Genomic DNA, 16,854 nt, shown 5'->3' with positions numbered 1-16,854 from the left:
GCCAACCCACCGCAGGACACACACAAACACACACACACACCAAGCACACACTAGGGAGTCCTCTTTCTCAAAACTTATTAAAGTAATAGTACTGTATTTTGTAAATTTTAGTACCTGTTAACCATCCATCCATTATCCAACCCGTTATATCCTAACTACAGGGTCACGGGGGTCTGCTTGAGCAAATCCCAGCCAACACAGGGCACAAGGCAGGAACCAATCCCAGGCAGGGTGCCAACCCACGCAGACATTATTTACCTATTTTTAATTTTTTTTTCTTACTCTAGCAACTGGACAGAAACACAGAAGGTTAACGGTCGCAGTGCACCATCTGTTGGAGTATATTTTGTAATGCATGTAGTAATAAAATTCATTGCATTTTTCATTCCAACAGATGACACATCATAAACATTGGCACTGCTTTTACAAATCCCATAGCAAATGGCATATAACAGAAACACAGCAACTAAACAGACACACAGATACACAAACACTTGCCATTTTATTAAGATGGATTTTATGATGTGGTAGTCAAATTTTCAGAAATTAAACACTGACCCTCTCAATGCTACTAATTGGTAGTTACAAATACAAGTTATATATAGACTGGTTTTATAGAAATGTAAATATATATAAATATAAAAATATAATGTTCACTTTAGAGCACTTTTCAAATAAGACCACCTCGGTAAATATGAAAAATAAAAAGGTGGTGAATGACAATCTCATTAAGATATTCATCATATTTACTGCTTTGAATGACAAAGCATGGTAAATTCAGTGTTCTTCTCTAGGTTCAAAATTGTAACTTAAAAGGAGGACAAAATAATCCCATGGTTGCCTTCAGGATTAAAAAAAAACAAAACAAACCAACAACAGTAGCACACTTCACTGAAAACTGATATATTTGAGCTATAAGTATTCTGTAATTTTTTTTTACCATATCCACCACACAATGAAACTGCAGGCTAAAGCTACTTGCTGTTTTGTAACATACATTCTTAGATACCAAGGGTGCCTATAAAAAACCAAGCTATTTTTGGCCCGGGTAACTGGAAGGTATAAAAAAAGAAATCTCACCTGTGGCCATTTCCCAGCAGATGTAGCCCTTCTTTCAATCTCTAATATTGTGTTTTTCCGGGAATCTGGATCTACACGAGAAACTAGCACAGGCTGCAGGCATCGAAGAAATCCTAATATTTAAAACGAAAAAATAACTAAATACATGATATATTCTTTTAGTACCACTATAAATATTTTTAGCACATAGATTGCTCTGAAAAAGAGTAGTGACAAATTCTTTTTCACATAGTCCCTCCCTAGAAGACGTAATACATCCATCCAACCATCTCATCAGTCCTATTATTCCAACCAATGGTTGGTTCTTGCTTTGCCAGAATAGCTTTGGGTCCTGATTATTAAAATATCACATTTGACACAACAAAATGTGAAAAGTTGCCTGGGAATAAGTACTATGTAAAGTAGAGGTGGGTGCAGGTAGATGGCCCTCAGTTACAAATGGGTTCCATTCCTCAATGTTCATAACCTGATTTTGTATGAAAATTGGAACTTGCAATGAAATGTCCATTAATGGCAATATTGGCAAAATGTACAATCCTTTTTAAATATTTTTCTTTAAATTAAGTTATAAACCTTTTTATAAAGTGTCAGTGAAACAGCATCACAATACTTTAAATCATAAAACACAAAGCTCTTGTTATGAGCTTCCACATATAATAAGACAGTTTATAGAAAGCTCAGAATGAATGACTGACTTTTATTGATCTATTCCTTAAACAGCATTCTTTTAGGGAGAGCTTTCCATACCCTGCCTGTACATTTTATTTTGGCAATGACCAATCCATGTAAATGATAGGTGGTGTATAATCTTTTTGAGTTTAACATCTATACAGTAATATACAGTATATATGAAATTACTTTATACATCAAGTATTTTTTTGCAGATTTCACCTTTCCTCTTTCACCTAGAAACCTAAAAGTAGAAAAATACTTTTTAATAAAAAAGTAGAATGATAACAGCAGCCGACATTAAACTGAACATAAATAAATGCAATGAAATATATTTTGCTCTCTTAAAATGGTGGTTAAGAAAAACTTACTTCCAAACACGGGTGTATGTAAATTTTCTGACCGAGACACTGTGGAGGGCAGGCCAGCAATGACACATACAATTCCATCAAAAAAACTAGAATGTGGTGCAACAGCAAGAATAGGAGCCTCTTTACTGCTTACTCTAGTGCCTTTTATGATGATCCGGAAGCCCATGATGTAGAAAAAGATGCGACCTGCAACACTAACTGCTACATAACTTAGGCACCTAAAAGGAAGAATATAAACACATATGTATTACACTTTCTGGCAGAAGAAACACTAGTGAGGCTAAGAAATCTTACAATGTTACATACGACTAAGCAGATAAAATGTTTCAAATGGGATTCTTATTTAGTCACAGTTCCTCCAAACTCCAAACTAAGAATATTCCATTTTAACCACTTGTTTATTATTCTTTGGAAGGAATAACAGAAAATCATCCAACAATTTAGTTTCACTTTCTGAGATGCTGTTAATGTTCTTTATCCATCTATAAAGTTAAAAATGCCAAAAGCAGTATGGTAAAAATGAAAGCTTTATCCATTTGATTTTTATAAAGCATTCGTATAGTGGTGCCTTTGCACTGATGATAGGATTTTCATGGCTGTGGTTTCTAAACCTTTCAAAAGTAAATCTTAAAGCGCTAGACTAAGTAAAATATTTATTTGCAAAAACACTAGATCAGAACATACAGATTTTCAAAAGCAGTACATTTTTAATCTTGAAACTTTAAATGTTATGCTTCTGCACTTTTAAAGTGTCTTCTTATGGTTTGTTCAAGAAAGGTAACATATAAAACTCTGATTTATTTAACAATAATATAGGGAGATGCAAACTGAGATCAACAGGAGATAAACATGTAGTATATGGTCACAAGAATCCACTAAAGAAATACATGCTGTTACTCACAACAACTTATTCAATGATAAGCCTGGAAATAGCAAACATGCACATGAATGTTAGACAGATTAGATCACTGAATCCAGGCATAAATATAATAAACAGCCTAATGATTGTATCTATTTTCTTACATCATTCATATGCCCTGTAAAGTACAAGGACATCAAGTCTTGAAAATGTACCAGGTAAATGTAAGGTAAACTATGATGTAACAACGATATACACTGGAATATAATGAACAACCTGTACAATTCAGCACTAAAATATTAACAAATTATTATCTTAAACCATTAGTCATATACAAAAATTATCTAAATAAGGAGCACCAATAAACTTCTAATTTAATTATGCAATACATTAAGAAAGTAAGAAAAAGCTAAAACAAAAATTGGTCTTCTTCTTTCAGCTGCTCTCGTTAGGGGTTGCCACAGTGGATCATCTTCTTCCATATCTTTCTGTCCTCTGCATCTTGTTCTGTTACGCCCATCACCTGCATGTCCTCTCTCACCACATCCATAAACCTTCGCTTAGGCCTTCCTCTTTTCCTCTTGCCTGGCAGCTCTATCTTTAGCATCCTTCTCCCAATATACCCAGCATCTCTCCTCTGCACATGTCCAAACCAATGCAATCTCGCCTCTCTGACTTTGTCTCCCAACCGTCCAACTTGAGCTGACCCTCTAATGGACTCATTTCTAATCCTATCCATCCTCGTCACATCCAATGCAAATCTTAGCATCTTTAACTCTGCCACCTCCAGCTCTGTCTCCTGCTTTCTTGTCAGTGCCCACCGTCTCCAACCCATATAACAAAGCTGGTCTCACTACTAGTGCTGGGCGGTATGACCAAAATTCCATATTATGAGTGGATGTTAACCACATTTAGTGGTTGTTAACCACATTTTCCACTGCAATTACTGCCGTAGACTGGCTAAAATAACCTATTCCACTGTCACTGAATTGTACAGTGTACAAATAAAAACATTTTAATGTGCACAGAAGTATTAATACAGGTTTGCATGGCCCCATTAAGCGATACTTTTCAAGGGGGTGGCACTAATGAAGAGAAGGAATCACATTGCAGGACAGTTGCAGTCAAAATATAGAGCCTTTTTATTCAACAAATTTTGCAAACAACTTAAACTAAAATTTTGACAACATATTTTCAACCATCCAAAGAGGCATTTAGACTTAGGAAAATTTTCCAGAGGTGCTTGTCAAAAGTTGCATTGCACTGAACATGTCTTAGAAAAGGAATAAATAATAAATATTTTTTGTAAACCAACTACACTTTCTGTTAATGTTAACAATCTCTGTCCACTGATACGTTAAAGTGACTCTTTAAACAACTTTACCATCATTAGACTGCATAATATTTAAACTAATAAATAATAACAATAAAATAAATAATAGTACAACTTCCAGTAATAATACTATTACTTCAAGACTTCAAGCCCAGGTGCATTACACAGTATTCACCAAATAAAAATAAAATAAAACAAGTGCAACTTGGTGATGACATCTTTACCAACTGATCCATCATTTAGGCAAACTGCAATAATATTGACCTTGCTTCAAGCTAAGCTATATACATAAATAATAAAACTGCAACTAGCATTTATAATGCTATTTGTGGTATAGCCCTACGGAATCGTATTAAGGCCACAGTGAAGAAAAAGAAATACGGACACGGAAGAAAAAAAAAAAACTATATGTCAAGAATATAGTCGACATGTTGACTTTATTCTCGACATTTCCACTTCATTCTCATAGTTTATTTTATAAGTAAACTAAGCTTCATCCTAAAATCAATGTTTAATTTACTAGATTTTCTCAAACCCCGTCATAAGTTAATGTAGCACATTAAATGCTTTGTGTTGTGTTCCCAGACCCAGTTGTTAATCACTGCGCACTTCTTAAACTGACTTCCTCCGCACTAAGAGGAGGCGCCAGCAGCGATCGCTGCACAGAATACATTCACTTCATGATATTCTTGCTCTCTGAAAATTTAGAATGCTAAGATATATACTTGATATCATTTTCAGGATGATGTATCTGTTTAGTGGTGTAGCAGTGAAAAAGGTCCCCTCTTAAACAGGGTCCCGCTTTGCCACGTTGCGAACGTTGTTTAGGCAATTTAAACCGGTGTTGCGGTATAAGAAAAATCCATATCATAACAAAAATAAACAGTTTTCAGTATGAACCAGTATACCACCCAGCACTACTCACTACCACCCTGTAGATCTTCCCTTTCACTATTGCTGATAACTGTCTGTCACAAATTACTCCTGACACTCTTCTCCACCCATTCCACCCTGCCTGCACTCTCTTCCACAATCCCCATTAATCTGTACTGTTGATCCCAAGTATTTAAACCCATCCACCTTCGCCAGCTCTACTCCCTGCATCCTCACCATTCCACTGACCTTCCTCTCACTCACACACATGTATTCTGTCTTGTTCCTACTGACCTTCATTTTTTGTTGATGGTTTTTTAATGTATGTAATATAATCATTCTCTTGCAGTTTACTAATCAAATATCCATCCCCATATCTGAGTATATGGGAAGGTCTAGAGGAGACCACTCCTGATTTTTTCTTTTTAGTAGCATTGATGAGTTAGGCCAAGTTTATACTTCACACGACGCAACGTGTGCTCCAGCAGATGCTACTGCTACACAAGCGTTGTACTGTTTACATTTGTATGCGTACTTCATGTAAATCTGGAAGATTACACCAGGTGGCAGTGCGAGATATCATCACAGTGAGAAAACATTTGGCATTGCTTTGTTGTGAATTGCCTGAAATATCCATTAAATTCCAAGGAGTCCTTGCCACAAAATCTATGAGAAGGATGTTTAATGATTATATCCATCAATCCAATGATGCATCCATTCCGGCAAGCATTGGGCGCGAGACAGAAAAAATCCTTGGACGGGGCATCTGCTCATCGCAAGGTGAACACATGCATACACATACACAAGCATCATTTTAGCGTCACCAAATCCCCAAACCTTCATATCTTTGAAAGTAAACTGGGACACACTGTAGAAACCCACCAGGAAAACACGCAAACTCCAGGCAGGGAACACCAGGGACGTGACTCCCTGTGAGGCAGCAGCACTACCACACTGCCACCCCCACATGTGTAATTATTAACAGAATTCATTTTTTAAATGAAGTTAACGACTTATCTATAAAATATAATATACATACTTTAATGCATTTCATTTTGAAAGTGATATCAAGAATAAATCTAAGGATGCTTAATGTGCACAGAGTTGGAATATCATAAATTTAATGTGTTCTGTGTGGTGATTGCTGCTTGCCACTGCTGTCAGTTGAGGAGGAAACCCCAGAAGTACGTAGCGATTAACAGCTGGGTTGGTTTTAATGATAAAATAAACTATTAAAGTGAACATTTTGAGATTAAGGTCAAAAATTGTACTTTAATTACAAAATAGACCTTTTCACTGTGTCCTTAATTTTTTTTCTTTGTGGCTCAAATACGCTGCCATACATTCTGATGCTGTTGTGAAGGTGCAAAAAAAAAAAAAAGCCAGAGAAGATGGTATGTGAACTTTTAAAATGTATTGTGTCATTACGTTGGGGAATATGTAACACTTGAATATAAAAGCACCACGAATACATTTGTATGTTGGCATTTTGCTTAACCACATTAAACCATTCATCAAACATTGAAGCACGCACATCAATCCTGTAGGATGCGCAAAACGGCATCCGGATTAAGTTGTCCAGCACATTTCGCCCTCAAAACATTTCACCCCTGGTAATTTTTAATAAACCTTACCCAACACTGAAAATAAAAAAAGTTCACTCAGGTAGTGTTCTTATACGACTCACAGATCAACATGTTCCACTGAAAATAGTATGCGTGTCCATAAAAGGTGAGTACTGTACTTGTAATTTAATCCTTGTTATGTGATATAGTATTGTACGATTGTACTGGATTTCACGGGTTTTTTTGCCAACACTACGGCCGTTTCAAGATGTGTGTGTACAGTTTTCGCCGCCTGATTATTGGTGGTGCATGGCCGAGTTGAAGAACCATCAACACCTCGCAGACAGCGGAATATCAAAACTGTTGCGTCACCACATACCGCATCGTGTATTACTTTCTCACTGAACGACCACAATAAATTGTTGCATTCATTGTTGCATAGGCACATGCCAATGTCACGGCACTGCTTCCTAGAAAAGACTTGCTGAAACAAACCATCCGTTAAACAATAATTTTATAAATGGAAATAATTTTTTGTGAAATTTAAAATTACAAAGATATTAATTTAGTACATTGTATTTCACATATATTTTTTCACAACGGTATGTGATAATAATTTTTGTAAAATCTTTTGGATTCGTATAATTTAAACAAAAATATTTAAATTAGGAAAGTCAGTTTTGAACGCTGTGATCGATTATTTACTTTAATTTTTCTAGAAACTTCGAACACTTCTAACAATCAAAACATCTGGGTGTGCCTATTAGAAGTTACTGGGGTGTGGGAGAAATATCATGGAGGCGAAACGTGCTGGGGCGAAATGTGCTAGGGTGAAATTACCGGAAACCCCGCAAAACAGTTCGATGTCACATGCAGATAGTAAACAGAGACTCTGACGTCACTTTCCAACTTGATCACACTGCGCTCCCACCCTAGCAACTTTTTGCTGGTACTGCAACTCACGCACCCATTGCATTAATTTCTGAGGACGTGCTCAGAGGATGCGTCAAATGAACGCTGGAAACGTGTGGCAGCCATGATGCGTGCGCGTATGCATTCTGAGCGTAATGTGTAAACCGGCCCTTACAATATACATTATTGTTTGTTATTCATGTGATGAATTATGTCATTATTGCCTTGATATTGCCATTAAGTTGTATAAGCAGTTAATGTTAATATCAAAACAATAATTATAGTAGTTTTATATGGTAAAATAACATAATATTAAAGGGATTTCAATCCACCTACAATTATTCTTTGGAAGAATGAAAGTAATGAAAATGTAGCCCTTTTAGAATAACTTTACACACATTTTTGTCATTTGAAAAATTAGAGTAACCAAAGTAAATCTAAGTAAAAATGGAATTGAACTTTTCAAATTAAGAAATATTTTAAATCACTTTTAATTAAGTTTCTGGGGATAGGGAATACAAGCTCAGACAGATTTAGAGGTGTGTACCTCCTTCAAATCAAAAAATCTAATTAATCTGGGTTAGGAAGAACAATTACAACACATATTAGCAAATATATCTCTATTTTTGGAAATATTAGCAAGCCACTATTTAAAAAGGCTGGGGATAAACTCGCAATAAACACTTGTTGCCTTGACTGCAGAGAAAAGGGCACCAGGCATTGTACGTACAGGAACAGGATACAGATGTGCATGTAAACAGCTTACTATTTCTAAGCATTATAGCAAGTTAATTTTACTTCACAGTGGAATCTATCTAAAGGGCTAAAATACATTATCCAATTGAACCACAAAGCAAATTAAGCACACTTCATGTTGTGAACTTTTTTTTACATTATTTTTAAATTTCTGTGCATTGTTGTTCATTAAAATTTTTTACTATATTATTGTTACTTAAGTGATGTGATTTTATTATCAGTTCTTTTTCAGTTTGTGCTTCCATCTCACAGTACTTTCACTTGGCCATGTTGTAAATTTGTTTCAAAGCTGGCTGCTATCACTTGACTACCATCTACAGTATGTGATATTGTAGAATCATCAAGTGACAACTATTTAAAATGGCACCAAACCTTGCAATTCATCTAGGCTTTGGGATACATTAAAAAAATGTATTTGTTCAAGTTTGTTTTGGTTAGTTCGCTTTTTGATTAGTTTGAATCCTAAATTCTGTCAGTCTGTTTTTCGACTTTGATTCATACTTGCATCTAGTGATTTAGTCCACTGGCTCAGTTTGACTTTTAGGCTCCTAACCTCTGCTTGTTTGTTGCTCTTGCGTTATTTCTCCTTGAGAATTTTTTTCTCAAAAAAGAACATCTTTTGGTGCAAGCTTTTTAAATGCAACACCTCTTATGATGGCAAATTGAGTGCAATGATCTTAAGAATCTCTGTCATATATTACTAAACCACTAACTCACTATGAGGAACTGTAGATTTAGAGACAAGTTAGAACGTCCTCTGAGATATGCAACAAGAAATGAACAGAGAAAAAACACATATTATTCGTAACACATTAACTTTTATCATATTGCCTCATGTTCTAAAAGAAATTTAAAGTTGTGAAAAAAAAACAAAAAACGAATGCAAAATGAACATTAGAATAAGCAGAAAATACACCAGACTAAGGTAGCGTAGCTCTAACAAGAGGGAAAAGAGACAAAGTGAAAGCTTAATTTCAGGAAAAGACTGATCCTAATCTGATAAGCCTGATCATGTTGTGTTCTAGTGCACAACCAGCTGGTCCATTCTCAGCACAAAGGTGCAAAACACAACAACAGTATGCTACAAGAAATCCAGTAAAACATGGAGCACAAAGAGGAGCACGTATGTGAAGTCTTCTGCATAAGCTAAAGAAAATGAATAGCTTAAATTTATTTCTAAATTCATTAGATGCTGTTAAATTGATTTGAGTATATTTCTGTTTGGGGCAAGTTCCTGCATTACATAAATTGCTGCCAGTTTAGATTTTTCTTCTTTCTTCTACGCTTTCTTTTTTCTTTTTCAACCCTCACCCTATCTATGTCCTACCCAGATCAAAATCGATAGATAAAAAAACTATTTTTGTGGAACTCATTTTAAAATATTGTTTATAGAAAAATCAGGACTGTTATGTTTAAAAATATTGATTACAAATATTTAAATAATGCAGTATGTCTATATGCCTATCATATATTTCTGCACTGAAAACTACCAGACTTTGTAAATTTTGTCTTAACCTAAAATGTTGTGAAGCAGTACACACTGATTAACACACTATTCATACCTCCGTCTGCTCATCACCTAGCTAGCTATCTAGAAATTACATTATTTATCCCAATGGGGTATTTGGCTTTGTACAGAAAAATATATATATATATATATATAACAAATTAACACCAGAATTACTAAAAAAAAAAAAGAAACCTCCTAACTTGACTAAAAATAAAACAGCGGCCACAGTCACAGTGAGGCATTATAAAGGTGTATTAATGGTGGTATAAAGGAGCCCCAGTTGCACTTCTTAACACACTGCTGAATACTTTGTTGGGTAAAAGTCTTTAAAGTTAGTTTGTCACAGAGAGAATATGCATCATTGTTCATAATGGCCATCAGTTTTGTCTTCATTCCCTCCACTGCTACTACCTCCAAAGGGTCAAGGGTCAGTCATTATCCAACCCACTATATCCTAACACAGGTTCACGGGGGGTCTGCTGGAACCAATCCCAACCAACACAGGGCGCAAGGCAGGAACAAATCCCAGGCAGGGCGCCAGCCCACCGCAGGGCGCACACATACCCACACCAAGCACACACAAGGGATAATTTAAGATCACCAATGCACCTAACCTGCATGTCTTTGGACTGTGGGAGGAAACCCGAGCACCCGGAGGAAACCACGCAGACACAAGGAGAACATGCAAACTCCACGCAGGGAGGACCTGGGAAGCGAACCCATGTCTCCTTACTGCAAAGCAGCAGCGCTACCACTGCACCTTCTTAATTACCCTGTTTATTCTTGAAGTGATATCACAGGGTCCAGCATACCACAGCTACCATCACAGAATTATAAAATAGAGTATATAAATGATGTCACTACACACCTTGAATGACAAAGTTTTCTATTATAAAAAAAAAAAAAAAAAAGCGTGCTCCGCTTTTTTGAATCGTTCCTCTCTTACAAGACCAGTCCAGTCTATCATTGACGTGGACCCACAAGTACTTGCAGCAGTGCACCACCTTCACATCCACTGCCTGAATAGGGACTGGGTGGAGAGGCTGCTTGGTGTGGTGGCAATCAATGACCAGTTCCATGGTTTTGGAGCTGTTAAGCTGCAGGCAATTCTTTCTGCACCTGAGTCCTATATTCTGCCTCATACCCCTAACAAACACACCACATTAGTGCAGAATCATCTAAGAATTTCTGTAAGTGACATGACCTGGTGTTGTATTTATAGTCCAAGGTGTACAGGGTGAAGAGAAAAGGAGGCAGTCCTGTTGCTTGTGGTGCACCAGTATTGCTCACATCCATATCAGAGACACATTCCTCACAAACTATGGTCAGTCAGAGAGTTAGTCCATTATGTAGGACACCATAGGCACCTCCACTTTGATATCCTTGAGCTTTCCCCTTAATAGGAATGGCTTGAATGGTACTGAAGACACTGGAGAAATCAAAAACATAATACTCAAAGCACTGCCAGCTTTGTCCAGTTGGGAATAAAACTTGTGGATCAGTTAAAAATTGCATTTTTTATTCCAGTCTTTGTCTAATAGGCAAACTACAGTGGGTCCAAGTGGTCTTTTATAAGAGGACTTGTGAAATCCAGGAACAGCCACTCAAAAGTTTTCATGTTGTAGGGCATAAGTGCCACACGTCTGTAATCATCACTGGCCATACTAACTGAAGTGGTGGGAGTTGTTGATGCTGTATGGATGGTGTTGGAGGGTAAATCTACATATTTAAAGAAAGCAATAATTGAAATTATGCTTAAAAAATTAAAAACCAGTCTTTAAATCTAACATGTGTCACCAGACAAATACAAAAAAAAATACAAAATTACACTATCACATTTTTCAGCATAAAGGAATGATTAAAGAAACAGTGAGGAGAGTAAAAGTGTTCTTTAACATGAAAAAGAAGCAAATGATGTACCATAGTTATTCACATACAGAATGGAACTGTTTACTTTTGCTAAATACCACACTTAAGAGAGTGGAGATACTAGAGATGTAAAGTACAAGTTTTATACAATAATAAATCTAAATAAAATCAACTCACCTCCTCCAGCCTTTCGTGGGCTCAGCAGAAAGTTTTGTGGGTAGCCGTAGTGTAGCAAAGGCAGCAAATGGCCAAGCCAATAAAAGAAATACAACCATGCATAGCACACGGACTGGAACCAGAACCACACCAAGAAGCACAAGCTAAAATGGGATGAGGGAAGATGGGGATAAAAGAAGAATAAAAATTAATCAATTAACTGAAAGGTCACTGTACACTAACAAAGTGCTTTGTATTAAAGAAGAAACTGACATTTAAATAATTGGAAGGTATTTCCAGGTGCAATTCCTGTCCAAGAGTGACTCCAAGAGTACTGTCCAAGAGTGACAAAACCACAAAATGAAAACTTGAATCACTTGATCATATTTTTGCCTATCTGCATCCTCTTCCTCCTGCTCTGTTCTGTGGTCTAATAAACTTGAACACAAACCAGAATCCTGCTGGTTTTTGTTGCTTTACACCACAATAGGCATAAAAAGATTACTCAAAATGATGATAACTCATTTCATCCAAGTTGCCAGAGAGTAGGAACTCCTGTTATTTTTGGAAGAATAATTTTATTGTTCAGATAAGGAGGACTGACATACACACACACACATACATACATATATATATATATATATATATATATATATATATATATATATATACACATACATATACATACATATACATACACTATATATATATATATATATATATATATATATATATATACATATACACACACACAGTGATCCCTCGCTATATCGCGCTTCGCCTTTCGCGGCTCTATCTCGGATTTTATATGTAAGCATATTTAAATATATATCGCGGATTTTTTGCTGGTTCGCAGATTTCTGAGGACAATGGGTCTTTTAATTTCTGGTACGTGCTTCCTCAGTTGGTTTGCCCAGTTGATTTCATACAAGGGACGCTATTGGCAGATGGCTGAGAAGCTACCCAACTTACTTTCTCTCTCTCTCTCTCTCTCTTGCGCTGACGTAGGGGGGTGTGAGCAGGGGGGCTGTTTGCACACCTAGACGATAGGGACGCTCGTCTAAAAATGCTGAAAAATTATCTTCATGTTGCTACCTTCTGTGTGCAGCCGCTTCCTGAAGCGACATGCCGCACTGTGCTTCGCATACTTAAAAGCTCAAAGGGCACGTATTGATTTTTGACTTTGTTTTTCTCTCTCTCTCTCTCTCTCTCTCCCTGCTCCTGACGGAGGGGGTGTGAGCTGCCGCCTTCAACAGCTTTGTACCGGCGCCAAACAGCCCTATTGATTTTTGACTGCTTGCTTTGTTCTCTCTCTCCTGACGCGCACTCCTTTGAAAAGGAAGATCTGTTTGCATTCTTTTAATTGTGAGACAGAACTGTCATCTCTGTCTTGTCATGGAGCACAGTTTAAACTTTTGAAAAACAGACAAATGTTTGTTTGCAGTGTTTGAATAATGTTTCTGTCTCTCTACAACCTCCTGTGTTTCTGCGCAAATCTGTGACCCAAGCATGACAATATAAAAATAACCATATAAACATATGGTTTCTACGTCGCAGATTTTCTTATTTCGCGGAACGCAACCCCCGCGATGGAGGAGGGATTACTGTATATATATATACATATATATATATACATATATATATACATACATACATACATACATATATCTATAATAATAAAAGGCAAAGCCCTCACTGACTGACTGACTGACTCACTGACTCACTCATCACTAATTCTCCAACTTCCCGTGTAGGTGGAAGGCTGAAATTTGGCAGGCTCATTCCTTACAGCTTACTTACAAAAGTTAGGCAGGTTTCATTTCGAAATTCAAAGCGTAATGGTCATAACTGGAACATATTTTTTGTCCATACACTGTAATGGAGGAGGCGGAGTCACGTATCGCGTCATCACGCCTCCTACATAATCACGTGAACTAAAAACAAGGAAGACATTTACAGCACGAGTCACACGCGGGAACGAAGGTAAATGACGTTAATTTTTGACTGTCTTTTAATACTGTGTAAGCATACATATTAACACATGTGCAATTAAACGTGTGCATTTACGGGGTGATTTCTCAGGCTTAAAAGCTCACCTTTTATCAAACGCGGGAAGAAAGGTAACTGACGTTGTTCACTGTCTTTTAATACTGTGTAACCATACATATTAACACATGTCCAATTAAACGTGTGCATTTACGGGGTGATTTCTCAGGCTTAAAAGCTCGCCTTTTACTAAAAAGGTAAATGCAAAACTATTTTCAATCAGTTTATTGAAACGCTCCCGTTAAGGATTGCAATAACATATTCGCCAGATAAAAGAACGAAGTAGGGGGAAATGGAGGAACAGCCGCAAACAGCGAAGAGCAAAAAATTAATTAAACAATTGAGAACGGAGCGAGTTAAGCATACAAGCATGTTCATAAGGGAAACAAAGCACGGTGTAAAACGTAAGTTTCAATTAAGTTTATAGAAACGCTCCCGCTGCGGATTGCAATAACATATTCGCGAGATAAAAGTTTAATGAGAAGACACGAGGTACAAACGAACCACACGCCGTGGCGCAACGTTAGGGGCAACAGTTTCAACCATTCTATGATCTGCTTCTCGCAACTGAAAGACGGCACATGGCGGATGTTAGCCGACTTGCTGACCGCAACGTTAGGGGCTTCAACTATGGCGCTGACGCCACATCTCAGTGCCAACACTTTGCAGACTGTACTTAAAAGACACGCCCTCCTCACTGGACAGTTAAAAACACCAATCAAACTAACGATGACATCAAGTATTACCCAATCAAAAGTAGGAAAGGAGGCATCTTCATAAAATGCGTGTGGGATGATTTGCATGAGACGCTGCTTTAAAAAAAAAATGATAAAAAAAATACGGGATAAATCACGTCCAGTATTGATTCAAAACGGGACGCGCAATTTCATTCTCAAACGCGGCACGATTCCATATTTTAAAGGACGGGTGGCAACCCTACAGTGCCAGGTAACCACCCATACAATCAGATTGTGATTCAGACTAGGAATGCAATGAATGTAATTACCCCGATCTACATACAAGGCGAAAGTCTTGCAACATTCAAAGATGATGGTTTGGGATAAGTACACCATACAACATAAAAGAGCTTATGAAGCCTTGAACCGAAAAAAGCAACATCTCAGAGATCGTAAAAAAAAAATAGGAGGTAATGTCGTTTTACTCGCTGTAGATTTTAGTCAAACATTACCAGTTATTCCACGAGGGAGACCAGCAGATGAACTCAACGCGTGTTTAAAATCCATGCTTCTCCCACGCTCGGTTATATGTCGCGTGTTCTCGGGTAGGTGCACCAAAAAATGTATACATTTAAGCATGTAATGGGCAAACAAAAAATGAGGTATACCCGAAGGCACTGCAGTAGTACTTAATGTAACTTTACTTCTTAAATGTTAAAGTTTTACTGTTTAATAATTTATACGCTTCTTATATGTTGTTCTAATTCTTTCATCAAAATACCACTGACAGCGCAATGCACGATAACATGGAGTGAATACACCATACGCATCCGCCCACGGCCGCCCTGGTGTGCGCAGATAGGAGTTGATTCTACAATAAAATAAAATAAAGATAAAAAGACTAAAACAATCATCACCCATAAAGCGTGTGTGTGTGTATATATGTGTATATATATATATGTTGATATGTGGATGTGTATATGTATATATATATATATATATATATATATATATATATATATATATGTAGATATGTATATATATGTGTATATGTATATGTATATATATGTTTATATGTGTGTGTGTGTATTTTATATATATAAAACACAGCAACACTCATAACAATGACAACACAATTACATTGACAATCATGTTATGTTATTTTTAAAATGTTTCCTTTTTTTTTCATAACCTCTTTAACACACTACTTCTCCGCTGCGAAGCGCGGGTATTTTGCTAGTATATATATATATATATATATATAGATAGATAGATATCTATACTAATAAAAGGCAAAGCCCTCACTGACTCACTCGCTCACTGACTGACTGACTCACTCATCACTAATTGTCCAACTTCCCGTGTAGGTGGAAGGCTGAAATTTGGCAGGCTTATTCCTTACAGCTTACTTACAAGTTAGGCAGGTTTCATTTCGAAATTCTACGCATAATGGTCATAACTGGAACCTCTTTTTTGTCCATATACTGTAATGGAGGAGGCGGAGTCGCGTATTGCGTCATCACACCTCCTACGTAATCACGTGAACTGAAAACAAAGAAGAGATTTACAGCACGACTCAAACGCGGGAACGAAGGTAAATGACGTTAATTGTTGAGTGTCTTTTAATACTGTGTAAGCATACATATTAACACACGTGCAATTAAACGTGTGCATTTACGGGGTTATTTCTCAGGCTTAAAAGCTCGCCTTTTATCAAACGCGGGAAAGAAGGTAAATGACGTTAATTGTTGAGTGTCTTTTAATACTGTGTAAGCATACATATTAACACGTGCAATTAAACGTGTGCATTTACGGGGTGATTTCTCAGGCTTAAAAGCTCGCCTTTTATTAAAAAGGTAAATGCAAACTGTTTTCATTCTGAAGGGCACAAACCACGTTAGATTTCAGCCGTTAAACGTGCAAAAATGTCGGTACACCAGATAAATAAGCGCAACATATTATCAGTTGTATTGTATGCTTACGATACATATAGAAATGTGTTAATCGTTAACTAATAGAATGGGCTGGTGTTTTTCGACTCGCGCCTTGATTTAAACGATTGCATGTCTTGGTGGGTTTGCGTAGCTTATTGTCAATATCTTTACACCTCTTTTTAAGACTTATTGTCTGAAATGGGCTTTCATGAAAAAAGTTAGGGCTTTGCTACAGGATACACCC

The 16,854-nt window shown here is 36.8% G+C and overlaps 1 protein-coding gene across 1 annotated transcript in view; it reads right to left on the bottom strand.

Moving 5' to 3' along the window:
* lpcat2 (lysophosphatidylcholine acyltransferase 2) overlaps positions 1-16,854 on the bottom strand; it is a 66,320-nt gene that overhangs the window by 36,925 nt on the left and 12,541 nt on the right. The window contains exons 2-4 of the mRNA XM_028809318.2: positions 11,975-12,117; positions 2,121-2,338; positions 1,081-1,193 (exon numbers count right to left, since the gene is read on the bottom strand). Coding sequence (XP_028665151.1) covers positions 1,081-1,193; positions 2,121-2,338; positions 11,975-12,117 — 474 coding nt within the window. The remainder of the gene's footprint in view (positions 1-1,080; positions 1,194-2,120; positions 2,339-11,974; positions 12,118-16,854) is intronic.

The sequence above is a fragment of the Erpetoichthys calabaricus genome, chromosome 9 (assembly GCF_900747795.2).
Source record: "Erpetoichthys calabaricus chromosome 9, fErpCal1.3, whole genome shotgun sequence".
Taxonomy (NCBI): domain Eukaryota; kingdom Metazoa; phylum Chordata; class Cladistia; order Polypteriformes; family Polypteridae; genus Erpetoichthys; species Erpetoichthys calabaricus.
This window is presented reverse-complemented; position numbering and strand designations above follow the sequence as displayed.